Source organism: Thalassophryne amazonica, chromosome 17 (assembly GCF_902500255.1).
Source record: "Thalassophryne amazonica chromosome 17, fThaAma1.1, whole genome shotgun sequence".
Taxonomy (NCBI): domain Eukaryota; kingdom Metazoa; phylum Chordata; class Actinopteri; order Batrachoidiformes; family Batrachoididae; genus Thalassophryne; species Thalassophryne amazonica.
The window spans coordinates 20,856,630-20,872,590 of record NC_047119.1 but is presented as its reverse complement, the minus strand read 5'-3'; the positions used below and the strand labels follow the sequence as shown (position 1 = coordinate 20,872,590).

At 41.9% G+C, this 15,961-nt stretch overlaps 1 protein-coding gene across 6 annotated transcripts in view; it reads right to left on the bottom strand.

The window, feature by feature from the left end:
* prrc2b (proline-rich coiled-coil 2B) overlaps positions 1-15,961 on the bottom strand; it is a 71,362-nt gene that overhangs the window by 2,292 nt on the left and 53,109 nt on the right. For 2 of the 6 annotated variants that reach the window (XM_034192348.1, XM_034192349.1), the window contains exons 17-30: positions 11,332-11,489; positions 11,056-11,174; positions 10,804-10,945; positions 7,331-7,407; positions 6,254-6,541; positions 6,077-6,178; positions 5,744-5,936; positions 5,560-5,657; positions 5,348-5,475; positions 4,613-4,847; positions 4,358-4,525; positions 4,015-4,094; positions 3,841-3,913; positions 2,778-2,987 (exon numbers count right to left, since the gene is read on the bottom strand). In XM_034192348.1, coding sequence (XP_034048239.1) covers positions 2,778-2,987; positions 3,841-3,913; positions 4,015-4,094; positions 4,358-4,525; positions 4,613-4,847; positions 5,348-5,475; positions 5,560-5,657; positions 5,744-5,936; positions 6,077-6,178; positions 6,254-6,541; positions 7,331-7,407; positions 10,804-10,945; positions 11,056-11,174; positions 11,332-11,489 — 2,071 coding nt within the window. Of the gene's footprint in view, positions 1-2,753; positions 2,988-3,840; positions 3,914-4,014; positions 4,095-4,357; positions 4,526-4,612; positions 4,848-5,347; positions 5,476-5,559; positions 5,658-5,743; positions 5,937-6,076; positions 6,179-6,253; positions 6,542-7,330; positions 7,408-10,803; positions 10,946-11,055; positions 11,175-11,331; positions 11,490-15,961 lie in introns of all 6 variants that reach the window. The other 4 variants (XM_034192351.1, XM_034192350.1, XM_034192353.1 and 1 more) reach the window with 4 other exon arrangements.

Here is a 15,961-nt window from a genome sequence, read left to right as displayed (position 1 = left end):
TGGCTGTGTCAAACAGCCATCATGATGGTGACTGTCCAACACGTGCTTTTATACTTATTTATCATCATCGGAAAGTCATGCATTATAGCGCTTGTGAAACTAAAGCCAGCCATACATTACACAATGATGCAGTGTGATACTGCTGTATCACAAATGCTTCAACATAATGTAGAGCTATTTGATGGAAGAAAGGCAAAAGAGAGTACCGTACAGTGTGCGCCCCCATCGGCCCCGTGCACTACAGTGAAGGAGGTGGGCGAGAGCTGTGTAACAAGGTGTGGTCATATCTATGGTCCATGCAGAGCTCCAGAGTGAGAGAGACAAACTAAATAAATAAAATAAACACAGTTTACCACACTGAGCATACAACATGCTACTGTGTGCGCACCAGACAATTTGTTCCCATGATTTCGTTTGTGTGCACAAGTGTACCTCTGCTCTCTGTGCTGTTCCAAGTGGACTGTAAGAAACTGGGATGGACAATACCGCCCTGACAGAGATGTTATCATTGTGTGATTACGTGGATAATGGCAAACATATACAGTAAAACTCACCAAAACAGTCATCGTATAAACATGATATTCGCACTCACCGGACAAAAGCAAAAGTCCCCATGCATTTGTATGGTTTTTCATGTAATAAACACTCTATATAACGGTATTTTGTATAACGGATTTTTGCTCACATCAGACAAAACGTCCTGTCTGATCGCAATGAATTTTCATTAAAAACCCCTCGCACGTACTGGACAAAGCGTCTGGATGTGCCAAATAACAGAGGTACGAAATGAAGTTCAGCACTGGCACTCGCCAATTTGAGGACAATGGGTACTGAATTCCTTGATTAAAAGGCCGGGCATTTATTTTTTTCCAAACAATGCACAGACCCGGCACCTAAATGAGGCAGGGCGTATAATTCAAGGCCAGCGATTATTAACGTGTGACGAACCAAACCACTTTCCATCAAGCCCTCTGCATGGCTGCGAACACTCTCCATAGCCTGACACACATGACGGACGCTAAATAACGGAGACTGCAAGTACCGTTGGTTTGGAGGTTGATTATTGTATAAAGAAGTGGCGCTCATTGAGGGACAAATTAATCCAGAAAAAACCACTGTTCCTGCTGCAAACTGCATAAAGACGCGACGGAGAACTTACGGCCACGGAGTTACGGAGCTGGAAAAGCGTAAATCAGGCTTTAGGATTTTAAATGCACATAATGCCCGGTGCTTATTTAAGGCGGGCGTTTATTTTTTTCAGACGAAGTTTTGATCTGGTCATTAAATGAGTCAGGCCTCGATTCAAGATCCGGCGCTTAATCAAGGAAATACGTAAGCCTAATTGTTGCTGAGGATTTCCCATAGATTGTTCAGCGCCTCATGACTGTAACTAATCTGTTACATACATATAACAGATTTGGTCCATTTTACACAAAAAGAGGATTTTTTTCCGTCTTATACATACAGCAGATTTAGATTATAATGGACAAAAGTTACTGGTCCACCTGAATCCATTATATGCACGTTTTACTGTATAGTTATTGAGCACCAAATAAATTTGGTTTGCTCAGAAACAAGTCAAGTGTATGTCAGTTAGCTCATGCGTACTGCCAAAATTCTGAATTTACATCATGTGCATGATATAATCAAGGGATCATTATGTTACAGGGCATCCAGAAACTATTCACAGCGCTATAAGGCTGTAACATAACAAAATTTGGAAAAAGTGAAGTGCTGTGAATACTTTCCAGATGCACGGTATGCGTACACAACAGCATTTCATATGCTCCATTTTCCTTTTAATTCATATATTTACGATATTATTAATTAATATTAATATTTAATATTTTGATATTTTTAATATTTTATATTAATATTTATATTTCGTATATTGTCTCTATGATCACTCAGGGGCTCTTTAGGTACGCAGTTGACTCCTCCATGCGTGCACTTTGGAAGTCAGGTCCTGTCCAGTTTCACAGCTTTTAAAATGTATTTTGGCTGCTCCCATTTGAAACACGGAAAAGTCCATTTCTACATCACACAATTTTTTTTTTATTCATGTATGGTGGACTGTGGTAAAGGAACAGCATGCCATTTTGTCCAAAAAACATGCAAATGTGTGCTTGCATTTCCACGTTGTCTCTCTCTCTGCCTGTAATAACATGCAATTAACATTGCAATAAGCATCATGATGGCACATGGGAAATACAGCAGCAGTCAGCACAGCACAGGATTTTTGGATATGTTCAAACTGTTGCAATTTGGTCTTATCTCATGAACATGCACAATCCTAACGTGGTTACTCCAAACATCCCATAATACAGCCTTCATTTCTCTATAACTGAGCCATAATGCGGATTTCTGTCATATTGTGTAGTTTAGGTCTGGCTTGGCATTCAACTTTCCAAAAAAATTAACAACCATTTCACATCTTCACATTTGATTGTAATTAATGCACCAAAATTAGTACTTGAACATTACTGTTAGCATTTAAAAAGAAATGGATGAGAGTGAAGAACAGTTAAAGATTAAGAAACTTTTAACATGTTACATATTACACACACTAATATCAATACTATATGAACAATGTTATGATTCACACTCTCAAGCATTGTTATTACAAATAACTTCACTAAATGGCAATGTAGTTCACACAACCAGACAACTGAACTAGCTATAATCTTAAACCAAGAGTAACAGTACAACGACTTTAATCAATTAAAATGGAGAAAAATAATAAATTAAATTACCTATATTTACAGTGGGTGGCTCACCTTCATGCCATCCTCTGAGCCCTTGATAGGAGGCTCGGGGACTGAGGGAGGGGTGGAGTGGGGAGGGTCGCGACCAGGACTGGGATAAGGGGGGGATCGGATGATGACAGGTTTGTTGACCTGCATGATTGGTCTCTGGATGGGGTTGGGAAAAGGGCCTGTGGTGGGGGGGCGCATGTGCATCACCATGCTGCCCTGAGTGGGTGGGACCTGTTGGTCACAGGAGAGGATGAGGGTCAGGAGGGCAAGGTTGTTGTGGGGAACAAAAAAACATAAGAAAATACAAAAATTTAGCATGCCAGGACCTGCATATCTGAAAATGTTTGTAAATGGGGCTTAAGTACTTTTGTTCAATCCCATCTTAGACAGACATCACTGGAGAAGTGCAACACTAAGGTGATGGACTGATCATGTGGAACAGAAACAACCAGAGCTCACTTCATGAAAACTCCAGAATACTGATTCATGGAGGAACAGAGAGGAATATTCCAGACTACATCCAGATTCAATAGCAAATCAGAACATTTAGGGGCAAAACAGCTTACGTTTTCCATGTGTAAAAATACCCAGATTTATCTTTACAATTTTTACAGTTATAATCCTGAGTATAATGGCAGGAAATGCCGGTTTTGGTTCAGTCAACAGTATCTATTGTATTTCCAAAAAAGTTGACTTTCAGAGGTGGTGTCGAGGGAATATCCAGCCTTTTTTAAAGTTATAACAGTAATTATGTGATGTGGTGTGGATGCAAGTGTGAATGTATTTGTCTATATGTGGCCCTACGACAGACTGGCATCCGGTCCAGGTTGTATCCCACCTCACACCCTGTGACTGCTGGGATAGGCTCCCCCCCCCCCCCCCCCCCCCCCCCCCATCATATGACCCTTAATTGAAGTAAGCTTTTGAAGATGAGTGAGTATTAGTAATAATAATATTAATACACCCACTATGAACCTGTAATGTGTTGTTATTAACTTAAAAAAATAAACTGACAATATGTTTACTTAAAACACAAACTGACTACTAAGTTAAGTGTGGGATATGCAGGTCGAAAAATGTATACCTGTTGAGTGTAATGTGTAGGCAGAGGACCGGCAGGACCAGAGGGCTTCCCGCTGGGGCTGGCAGATCCTGGTCTAAAAAGAAGAGGGGTAGAATGAAGTAGAATTTACTGCCCATTTTCAATAATATGTAAAGCAAAGATGAGATCTTAATAAAAAGTAAAAGCGATGCCCACCTGTAGGACCCTCCGGATATACCTGGAGAGTGACTGGGCTTGTCAGAGAACTGGAAGCCTTTTATTTCCATCTGTGAGCCCTGAAAACAGACAAAGAATCCCCTGAATGTTACTAATTTAATTTTACTAAATTGTGACTAGATGCTGACTGAGAAATCCAAAGAGCATCAGACAAAAGGAGCTTCCTCAAACAGGGCGTGCACAATATGCTCAAAGTTGCTCAAGCAGTAACTCGTTATGTTCAGTTAGAATGAACTTGACCACTGGCATTTCAGAGTTAGAAAAGGTCTATTCTCATGTCTGAAAGCACAACTCTGGGTTTGATAAGATCAGCGGGTCACACCTCTCTAGTGCTGGTCAGGACAGGAGGCTGAGAGCCAGGTGGCAGCATTCGTCGCGGTGCTCCCACTGACAGGTTCTGTCCCTGCTGCAGCTGGATGGACTGGGGGAGGATGAGATGTTGCTGAGCAGAACCATAGCGCAGCTGAGACCCAGGTAGGGGCATGGTCACCTTGGCAGGAAATCGCTATGGTCATCAAATGAGTGCTTCAACTATTATTAAAGGTAACTTGAAACTGGGCTTTGCCCATCCACTAACCTGGATCAGCTGGGAGTCCATTAATTGGGAAGAACCCAAACCTGGTCCCTGGTGACTGTCATAGACCAGCGGCTGGCTGCTGTTCATTGGCTGGTAGTGGGAACCTGACTGGGGCTTCACCAAATCTGAAGGCTGCATGCCAGGGAAAGCTGAGTAGGGCCCCTTCAGAGGGGCTCCACCTGACAGCACCATGGGGCTGGGCTGGGATAAGTTGGGATGCATGTAAACCTGGGACCTAAAAGAAAAAGAAAAAAAAAAAGCATAAATAAGTGTTAAACACTTTCAGTAAATCATGCAACTGGATTTTCTATACAGCTCCATTTGTAGCCAAATTTTCACAATTAGGCAGCGTGGTCTCGTTTGAGGGTGGGCGCTAATGGGTTAAAATATGATGTATTTCCGGGGACAGCACTCCTATGTCCCCATCAGAAACACGGCACTTTCTCTGAGTTTTTGGGTAAATTATACACAGCAAACAAAGTGAAAATGCAAAGAAAAAGTGACGATGTGGTGGAAAGCAGACGTGTTTGTTTATGACCCGGAGCTCAAACATGTCGAGGTTGTTGTGCAGACTGCAACTACTCTGACAAGGAGTGTAGGCTATAACCCGCAATGGCAGGCCATCCCTGGAAGTGGTCAAATCCTGCGATATCACGCAGGGGTTCAAACGAGACTGCGCTGCCCCATTCAAGTGAAGCAAGCTTTGAACTTTGTGTAGAAGTCAGGTGACCGTACCTGAAAGGAGGAATAGAGTTGAACATCTCTTGGGACTGAGAGACTGGCAGACCTCCCCGAAGCCCCAACTGAGCCTGAGTCTGAAGAGATGTGTGCAAAGAGATGGGAATCTGCTGTGCTGCGGCTGCCTGAATGGATGGATAATCAAAAATAATAATTCTATGTGGACAAAGATAGGGTTGTTTGCATATGCATGTGTTGTGTGTCTCTACCTGTTGGTAGGTCTGCTGCTGGGTCATGGTGGGAGGTACAAGGCGTGGCTGGCTGGGAAAGACGTGGCCATCCAGATACAGGGGGGCAATATGGTTACCTACATATGGGGGAGATACAAGAGGTTACTTTTACTATCAGCCAACATTAACCCCTATTAAGGCATGAAAACAAAGCTGTTCCTACCCTGCATGGACATGGATGGAGCTACTGAGGCCACAGGCATCGGCGGCATGGAAACCCCGCCAAAGGAGCTGTAGCTGACACCAGTGGACGAGCCTGCGCTGCAGGGAGGCTGAGCACCTGTCGCTCCCCCACCAGGAGAACCTTGCTCAGGGAGCGACTGGGAGTTCTCCCAAGCTTTACGGGCTGACTCCATCTGAGTAAACAGACAAAGAATTCAGTGCTGCACCACAAAAGTTACACAATGACAGCAAAAGCAACACACACAGAACAGTAAGGATTTGTGCTCTGCATGTCTGAAATGATGCAGCTTGGATGGTACTGTATCTGAAATACCTTGAGAGTGAGGTCAGCACTGGGAAAGGAGATGGGGTTTAAGTTGATGCCGGGCTGTAGATGGTTGGAACGCAGAATGGGGATGCTCTGATTGAGAGCATTCTGTGGGGGGAAAAAGCCATTATCTTCACATTCACATATCTACGTAGAGAGAATTAATATCTAATAGTCACTCACATTTGTGGTAAGTGCGTCCTGGAGCTTGTTGACAGGATTAGACACAGGCACTGGGGTTGAACCTGACGGCAGACTGAAATCAGAGTCTTTGGCACTGACCCCAAACTCAATAGGAGGTACGGGCAGCACCGCATCCACGTGGAGGTCCACACCATTGACCTGCGTGATGGAGCCGCCTTCGAGTCGATCGACTCCTTCTGACCCCTTGCGGTGCTTCAGGGAGCGTTCATTACCAATGGGGCCTGGCTTGTGCTGTTCTTTACTCTGCTCTGGGCCAGCGTCAGAGTCCTGCCCGATAAAATGAATTATTCCACAGGAAGCAGAACATTTCTATTCGATCTGTCATTATTTGAGAAAAGATTCATAGTAAAGGAATTCTTATTTTAATGTAGATACATCTGTTAAATTTTTTTTTTTTTTTGATTAACAAAACAAGGCTGATTACTTGTCAGATGACAGATGATAAAGAGTTTAGTTGTTTGTGGCGGTTTATGTTACCCTGTAATGTAGCAATCCTTAAAATATTTGTACATGAGAAGTCATCGACTTCTGAACGTGAGCTATTAGGTTGATATTTTTTGTAACTGACACTATTTTCTGTAATTGCAATCATTATGAGCAGAAATTTATAGTCACTTATCATAAAGCATGCATGAATATCTCACGTCAATGATTTCTTTGAACTTTTCTTTTTCTGGGTCAGAATGATTCTACAACATACATAAACAATTTAAAACAAAAATGCAGGTTACACAAAGGATTTTTATGTTGACAAGAATATGTAAATTTTTATATTGCTTTAAAGTTAATTATATATTGCTATTTATAATTTATGCAACTCATTTTTCATGTTATGAATTTGCATAATAGCACTTGTTTAATTTATTTCATTTTTATTTAATTTTATTATTTGAACTCAACTAACTTTAAACAGAGACAGTAACTTAATATTCAACGCGATATATTCAGGCTCTCACAAAAGAATAAAAATTAAATACATTTAAAGAAGGGCAGATAAGTTGAGAATATGCATCAAATATAAAGCAGAAATCTGAACAAATAGATTAATTTTCATACCTCAGAGTTGGGCTCACTCCCAGTGTAAGACACCTGTTTAGTCCATGAATCTCCCCCAGAAGACTGCACCGTAAGAGCTGAAGGACACAAATTAAAGCCCATTAGTGGATATATATATATACATATATATATATATATACATACACACGTGGGCTGTCCGTAAAGTATCAGTTCTTTTTATTTTTTTTAAAAACTATATGGATTTCATTCATATGTTTTTACGTCAGGCAAGTTTGACCCCTCGTGCACATGCGTGAGTTTTTCCACGCCTGTTGGTGACGTCATTCGCCTGTGAGCACGCCTTGGAAAGGAGTGGTCCCGCCCCCTCGTCGGAATTTCATTGTCTGGATATGGCGGAATGAAAAGGACTTTTTTTCCATCAGATTTTTCAGAAGCTGTTAGAAACTGGCACCTGGAAACCATTCGAAAAATTTATCTGGCTTTTGTTGAAAATTTTGCAGGCTTCACAGAGAATAAGGACTGTTAACTGTCGCTTTAAGGACCCCTTTAAGGACGGTCGGCGCACCGCGCTCCGTGCCGCGATGACGCGGCACAAACCACTGGATAATTTCTAAGCTGATGGCTCTGTGGATACGAGACCATCATGTGCTCTTTCTCTGGTAATCACAAGAGCTGGACATCAGCCATTTTCTGGCAGATTTCACTTTTAACCAGAGATTTTGTCGTGGAACGCCGCGCGGCGGCTTGGCGCGTCACGACCGATTCGCTTGATGAGCGAGACAAAGAACGCTTCCGTTTCGGCGTGTCAGTGGACAAGTTAGGACATGTCTAGCTCTCCACAATTTCTCCGATACTTACTGGACTGGTAAGCATTGAAAGCCGAGATAGGCATGTCCTAACTTGTCCTCTGACACGTCGAAACAGAGGCGTTCTTTGTCTCGCTCATCAAGCGAATCGGTCGTGACGCGCGAAGCCTCCACGCGGCGTTCCACGACAAAATCTCTGGTTAAAAGTGAAATCTGCCGGAAAATGGTTGATGTCCAGCTCTTGTGATTACCGGAGAAAGAGCACATGACATCTCGTATCCACAGAGACATCCGTTTAGAAATGATACGGTGTTTTGTGCCGCGTTGTTGCAGCTCGGAGCGTGGCGCGCCAAGCGTCCTTAAAGGGGTCCTTAAAGCGAGTTAACAGTTAACAGTCATTCTCTGTGAAGCCTGCAAAATTTTCACCAAAAGCCAGATAAATTTTTCGAATGGTTTCCAGGTGCCAGTTTCTAACAGCTTCTGAAAAAAATCTGATGGAAAAAAGTCCTTTTCATTCCGCCATTTCCCGACAATGAAATTCCGACGAGGGGGCGGGACCACTCCTTCCCAAGGCATGCTCACAGGCGAATGACGTCACCAACAGGCGTGGAAAAACTCACGCATGCGTAAGAGGGTTCAAATTTGCCTGACGTAAAAACATATGAGTGAAATCCATATAGTTTTTAAAAAAATAAAATAAAAAGGACCGATACTTTACGGACAGCCCACGTATGTGTGTGTGTGTCCTGCGACACAAACAGCAGCATTAGCACACATTAGGATCCAAAATCTGACAGACTCTGAAACAATTAAGAGTTTCGGGTGAAGTGTGTCGCCTCCTGTGTGTGTATCCTCCATAAATCTGAACCTTCACTTTTGAATGAAAGCTCAGAAGCTTCGTTATCAGACGTTTCATCGTGTGTCAGCCATCGGAATGTTTAATTTCCTAAAATGTACATCACATGCTGAGAAATGCAGAGTAAGACGTTTTACAGAAATGCACCTGCTGACTCGAAGAGTGAGAGGGATCTTTAGCAATAAAATACATCAATGACCACTAATTATCACCGATCATGAATACTTTGATGTTGTGTTACTAACCAGGATGTTAAATAACATGTGACATGTCCTTGTTTTTGTAAGTGTGTGTGGCTTTTTTTTTTTTGGATCTAAAGCATAATTTTGTCGGGTTATTTTTCCATTCCTTTTTACCATTCTTCTTGCAAGAAGGAATGCATAAGTACTTTTTAGTCTGTGTAAATTACTTTCAGTATCAAATTTAGTTATTTCTTACGTTACAAGTTCATCATTAGCACTTACACTTTTTTGTTTTTCTTTGTTGTTTTTTTTTTTTGGACAATATAGAAGGGTGTCGAAATGTGAATCGTAAGTACAAGGTGAGAATTTCACACTTTGAAGTGAATGTCCACAGCCTGGTGATGTTGTGACTTGGGAATTCAAACTTTTCAAAATGAAAATTAAGCAGGGGAAATGTGGAAAAAAAAAAAAAAAAAAAAAAAAAAAAGGTCTGGAATCTCCCACAATTTAAGTTTATTGCACATTCATAATATGCATATAGTGTGTCAATGAAACACAAACATTTTAGATTCATTTCACTAATGAACAATTCAGCACAGAGTCAGGCCAGAAACAGTACTGAAAGATTTTCATTTTTGTCTTAGGACTTCAGGACATGGGCAGCATGGTGGCTTAGTGGCTAGCACTGTTGCCTCACAGCGAGAAAGTCATGGGTTCAATTCCCGCCTGTGGCCTTTCTGTGTGGAGTTTGCATGTTCTCCCCGTGTTTGCGTGGGTTTCCTCAGGGTGCTCCGGTTTCCTCCCATATCCAAAGACATGTGGGTTAGGTGGATTGGAATCTTTAAATTGTACGCAGATGTGCGAGTGGGTGTGACTGTGCTTGTTTGTCTGTTTGTGGCCCTGTGACAGACTGACGTCCTGTCCTGGGTGTACGCCGCCTCGCACTCTATGACTGCTGGGATAGGCCCCAGCCCCCCGTGACCCTTAATTGGACTAAGCGGTTTAAGTGTGTGTGTGTGTGTGTGGTAGGATAGGACCCTGAGTGAAAGCCTTGTGAGCCACTTCGTATAGCGGTGCCAAGAGCACCATTATACTTAAATTTTCTGAGAACCCTGAAAAGTGAATAAAAAAAATTCATACTGGAATGGAAATTACTATTTGAGGGAAATTATTATTTACATATTTTTGGAAAACAATGCCTACCTTTATCTGAAGGTTTATTCTAATCTGTTAAACACTGTCTTGTGGTGTAGAAAAAAGGAAAACTTGAACATGTTTATGCAGATACTCTCAAAATCTACTGCATGTTGCATTCCTGTTATTAAAGTAGAAGAGGTAAGTCCTATATATTCAACACAACATGTTTATTGAATAATATCAAACAGACTGGTAAAGGACAGAACAGTAAGTGCTTGCTGAGATGGTGCAAAATTTAGACAGTGCACCCACATTACAAACAGACTAAACATTTTGCACTTTAAGTCACAATGAGGAGAAATGTCTAAGAAATAAGATATAATACAAAATACAATTAGAGTATTTTGATTAAACGTCATTAACATACATGAAGGTGTATAACTGGTGACACAGCTCTATGGTATCTACTTAATCACATCACCACTAGAACCAAGAACAGAACCCTGAATGAAACATGGACCTGTGTAATACCTGAGCTGTTGGTTTCCCAGATTTCAGTTCCCAAATTGTTGGTGGAAAGTGCATCTTCAGGTTGTTCAATGCTCAAGCTGCCTTGCTTTTTTGCAAAGCGTGGTGGCATCTTTGATGTAATGGTCCTGTTCTTCATTGGAACCTAATACAGGTATAAAAGAGAAAAATCTTAAAATCACAATTCCACAGTGAGGCATTCTGTCTCGTGTCAGCATGATTTCAAATCCACCAAATTAATCTCCTTCAACGTACTGCAGCTCCTTGTTCTTTCCTTCTCCTTTCATCTTCCTGTGGGCGTCTTTGCTTTTTGGACAAAGCATCTGGATAACCATCGGAATTAGAAATTGGTCCGCCTGTATCACTCTCAACAACTGTCAGAATATATGATGATTACGTGTTATTTTCACTGAACACAAATGAGCTCATGAAGCAGAAGAAATCCAGAAAGAGCAGACGGAAGGACAATTCAGAGGGCACAAAGTTCTCAAACCATGATGATGGCAGTCATTATTATGAGGTTTGACTCACTCGGGTAGTTGCTGAGGTCATACAGAGGCTCAGCTATATCTGACTTAACAGATACGGGCTTCAGCTCCTTGTCCAGCTTCTTTCCTGAGGGTTCACTGGGCTCCCTCTCTTCTGGTACCTCTATGCGATACACTGGAGCTGTCTCATCAGGGCTCCTGCTAAAAACAGCAAAGGGGCAGATAAGATTTTTAACTGGCTATGTAAGGCACTGCAACATGTTCAGAAAACCTGCCTAAATATGTACACATTCTGAGAAACTTGAACTCAAGCCGCATCTGGATCAGGTAATATGATTTTAAACCAAACAAGTGTTTTCATTAATCATTTAAGTGAAGGAATTGGAATCAGAAGACTAAATACAAAGACTAAAAACTAAGCCTAAGTGTTGTGCTGCAAAAAACTGAAACTACAGTTCAAAGTGCCAATCATGCAGTCAGTCAGAAGCATCTTAATTATGGCCTGGTCACATGGTGATCAATCAATCAATCAATTTTATTTATATAGCGCCAAATCACAACAAACAGTTGCCCCAAGGTGCTTTATATTGTAAGGCAAGGCCATACAATAATTACAGAAAAACCCCAACGGTCAAAACGACCCCCTGTGAGCAAGCACTTGGCGACAGTGGGAAGGAAAAACTCCCTTTTAACAGGAAGAAACCTCCAGCAGAACCAGGCTCAGGGAGGGGCAGTCTTCTGCTGGGACTGGTTGGGGCTGAGGGAGAGAACCAGGAAAAAGACATGCTGTGGAGGGGAGCAGAGATCGATCACTAATGATTAAATGCAGAGTGGTGCATACAGAGCAAAAAGAGAAAGAAACAGTGCATCATGGGAACCCCCCAGCAGTCTACGTCTATAGCAGCATAACTAAGGGATGGTTCAGGGTCACCTGATCCAGCCCTAACTATAAGCTTTAGCAAAAAGGAAAGTTTTAAGCCTAATCTTAAAAGTAGAGAGGGTGTCTGTCTCCCTGATCTGAATTGGGAGCTGGTTCCACAGGAGAGGAGCCTGAAAGCTGAAGGCTCTGCCTCCCATTCTACTCTTACAAACCCTAGGAACTACAAGTAAGCCTGCAGTCTGAGAGCGAAGCGCTCTATTGGGGTGATATGGTACTACGAGGTCCCTAAGATAAGATGGGACCTGATTATTCAAAACCTTATAAGTAAGAAGAAGAATTTTAAATTCTATTCTAGAATTAACAGGAAGCCAATGAAGAGAGGCCAATATGGGTGAGATATGCTCTCTCCTTCTAGTCCCCGTTAGTACTCTAGCTGCAGCATTTTGAATTAACTTAAGGCTTTTCAGGGAACTTTTAGGACAACCTGATAATAATGAATTACAATAGTCCAGCCTAGAGGAAATAAATGCATGAATTAGTTTTTCAGCATCACTCTGAGACAAGACCTTTCTAATTTTAGAGATATTGCGTAAATGCAAAAAAGCAGTCCTACATATTTGTTTAATATGCGCTTTGAACGACATATCCTGATCAAAAATGACTCCAAGATTTCTCACAGTATTACTAGAGGTCATGCCATCCAGAGTAAGGATCTGGTTAGACACCATGTTTCTAAGATTTGTGGGGCCAAGTACAATAACTTCAGTTTTATCTGAGTTTAAAAGCAGGAAATTAGAGGTCATCCATGTCTTTAAGTCTGTAAGACAATCCTGCAGTTTAGCTAATTGGTGTGTGTCCTCTGGCTTCATGGATAGATAAAGCTGGGTATCATCTGCGTAACAATGAAAATTTAAGCAATGCCGTCTAATAATACTGCCTAAGGGAAGCATGTATAAAGTGAATAAATTGGTCCTAGCACAGAACCTTGTGGAACTCCATAATTAACCTTAGTCTGTGAAGAAGATTCCCCATTTACATGAACAAATTGTAATCTATTAGATAAATATGATTCAAACCACCACAGCGCAGTGCCTTTAATACCTATGGCATGCTCTAATCTCTGTAATAAAATTTTATGGTCAACAGTATCAAAAGCAGCACTGAGGTCTAACAGAACAAGCACAGAGATGAGTCCGCTGTCTGAGGCCATAAGAAGATCATTTGTAACCTTCACTAATGCTGTTTCTGTACTATGATGAATTCTAAAACCTGACTGAAACTCTTCAAATAGACCATTCCTCTGCAGATGATCAGTTAGCTGTTTTACAACTACCCTTTCAAGAATTTTTGAGAGAAAAGGAAGGTTGGAGATTGGCCTATAATTAGCTAGGATAGCTGGGTCAAGTGATGGCTTTTTAAGTAATGGTTTAATTACTGCCACCTTAAAAGCCTGTGGTACATAGCCAACTAATAAAGATAGATTGATCATACACTCAACAAAAATATAAACGCAACACTTTTGGTTTTGCTCCCATTTTGTATGAGATGAACTCAAAGATCTAAAACTTTTTCCACATACACAATATCACCATTTCCCTCAAATACTGTTCACAAACCAGTCTAAATCTGTGATAGTGAGCACTTCTCCTTTGCTGAGATAATCCATCCCACCTCACAGGTGTGCCTTAGACTGTCCACAATAAAAGGCCACTCTGAAAGGTGCAGTTTTGTTTTATTAGGGGGGGGATACCAGTCAGTATCTGGTGTGACCACCATTTGCCTCATGCAGTGCAACACATTTCCTTCGCATAGAGTTGATCAGGTTGTCAATTGTGGCCTGTGGAATGTTGGTCCACTCCTCTTCAATGGCTGTGCGAAGTTGCTGGATATTGGCAGGAACTGGTACACGCTGTCGTATACGCCGGTCCAGAGCATCCCAAACATGCTCAATGGGTGACATGTCCGGTGAGTATGCTGGCCATGCAAGAAGAACTGGGACATTTTCAGCTTCCAAGAATTGTGTACAGATCCTTGCAACATGGGGCCGTGCATTATCCTGCTGCAACATGAGGTGATGTTCTTGGATGTATGGCACAACAATGGGCCTCAGGATCTCGTCACGGTATCTCTGTGCATTCAAAATGCCATCAATAAAATGCACCTGTGTTCTTCGTCCATAACAGACGCCTGCCCATACCATAACCCCACCGCCACCATGGGCCACTCGATCCACAACATTGACATCAGAAAACCACTCACCCACACGACACCACACACGCTGTCTGCCATCTGCCCTGGACAGTGTGAACCAGGATTCATCCGTGAAGAGAACACCTCTCCAACGTGCCAAATTCCAGCGAATGTGAGCATTTGCCCACTCAAGTCGGTTACGACGACGAACTGGAGTCAGGTCGAGACCCCGATGAGGACAACGAGCATGCAGATGAGCTTCCCTGAGACGGTTTCTGACAGTTTGTGCAGAAATTCTTTGGTTATGCAAACCGATTGTTTCAGCAGCTGTCCGAGTGGCTGGTCTCAGACGATCTTGGAGGTGAACATGCTTGATGTGGAGGCCCTGGGCTGGTGTGGTTACACGTGGTCTGCGGTTGTGAGGCTGGTTGGATGTACTGCCAAATTCTCTGAAACGCCTTTGGAGACGGCTTATCGTAGAGAAATGAACATTCAATACACGAGCAACAGCTCTGGTTGACATTCCTGCTGTCAGCATGCCAACTGCACGCTCCCTCAAATCTTGCGACATCTGTGGCATTGTGCTGTGTGATAAAACTGCACCTTTCAGAGTGGCTTTTTATTGTGGGCAGTCTAAGGCACACCTGTGCACTAATCATGGTGTCTAATCAGCATCTTGGTATGGCACACCTGTGAGGTGGGATGGATTATCTCAGCAAAGGAGAAGTGCTCACTATCACAGATTTAGACTGGTTTGTGAACAATATTTGAGGGAAATGGTGATATTGTGTATGTGGACAAAGTTTTAGATCTTTGAGTTCATCTCATAAAAAATGGGAGCAAAACCAAAAGTGTTGCGTTTATATTTTTGTTGAGTGTATTTAAGATCGAAGCATTAAATAATGGTAGGGCTTCCTTGAGCAGCCTGGTAGGAATGGGGTCTAATAGACATGTTGATGGTTTGGATGAAGTAACTAATGAAAATAACTCAGACAGAACAATCTGAGAAAGAGTCTAACCAAATACCGGCATCACTGAAAGCAGCCAAAGATAACGATACGTCTTTGGGATGGTTATGAGTAATTTTTTCTCTAATAGTTAAAATTTTATTAGCAAAGAAAGTCATGAAGTCATTACTAGTTAAAGTTAAAGGAATACTCGGCTCAATAGAGCTCTGACTCTTTGTCAGCCTGGCTACAGTGCTGAAAAGAAACCTGGGGTTGTTCTTATTTTCTTCAATTAGTGATGAGTAGTAAGATGTCCTAGCTTTACGGAGGGCTTTTTTATAGAGCAACAGACTCTTTTTCCAGGCTAAGTGAAGATCTTCTAAATTAGTGAGATGCCATTTCCTCTCCAATGTACGGGTTATTTGCTTTAAGCTGCACGTTTGTGAGTTATACCACGGAGTCAGGCACTTCTGATTTAAAGCTCTCTTTTTCAGAGGAGCTACAGCATCCAAAGTTGTCTTCAATGAGGATGTAAAACTATTGACGAGATACTCTATCTCACTTACAGAGTTTAGGTAGCTACTCTGCACTGTGTTCGTATATGGCATTAGAGAACATAAAGAAGGAATCATATCCTTAAACCTAGTTACAGCGCT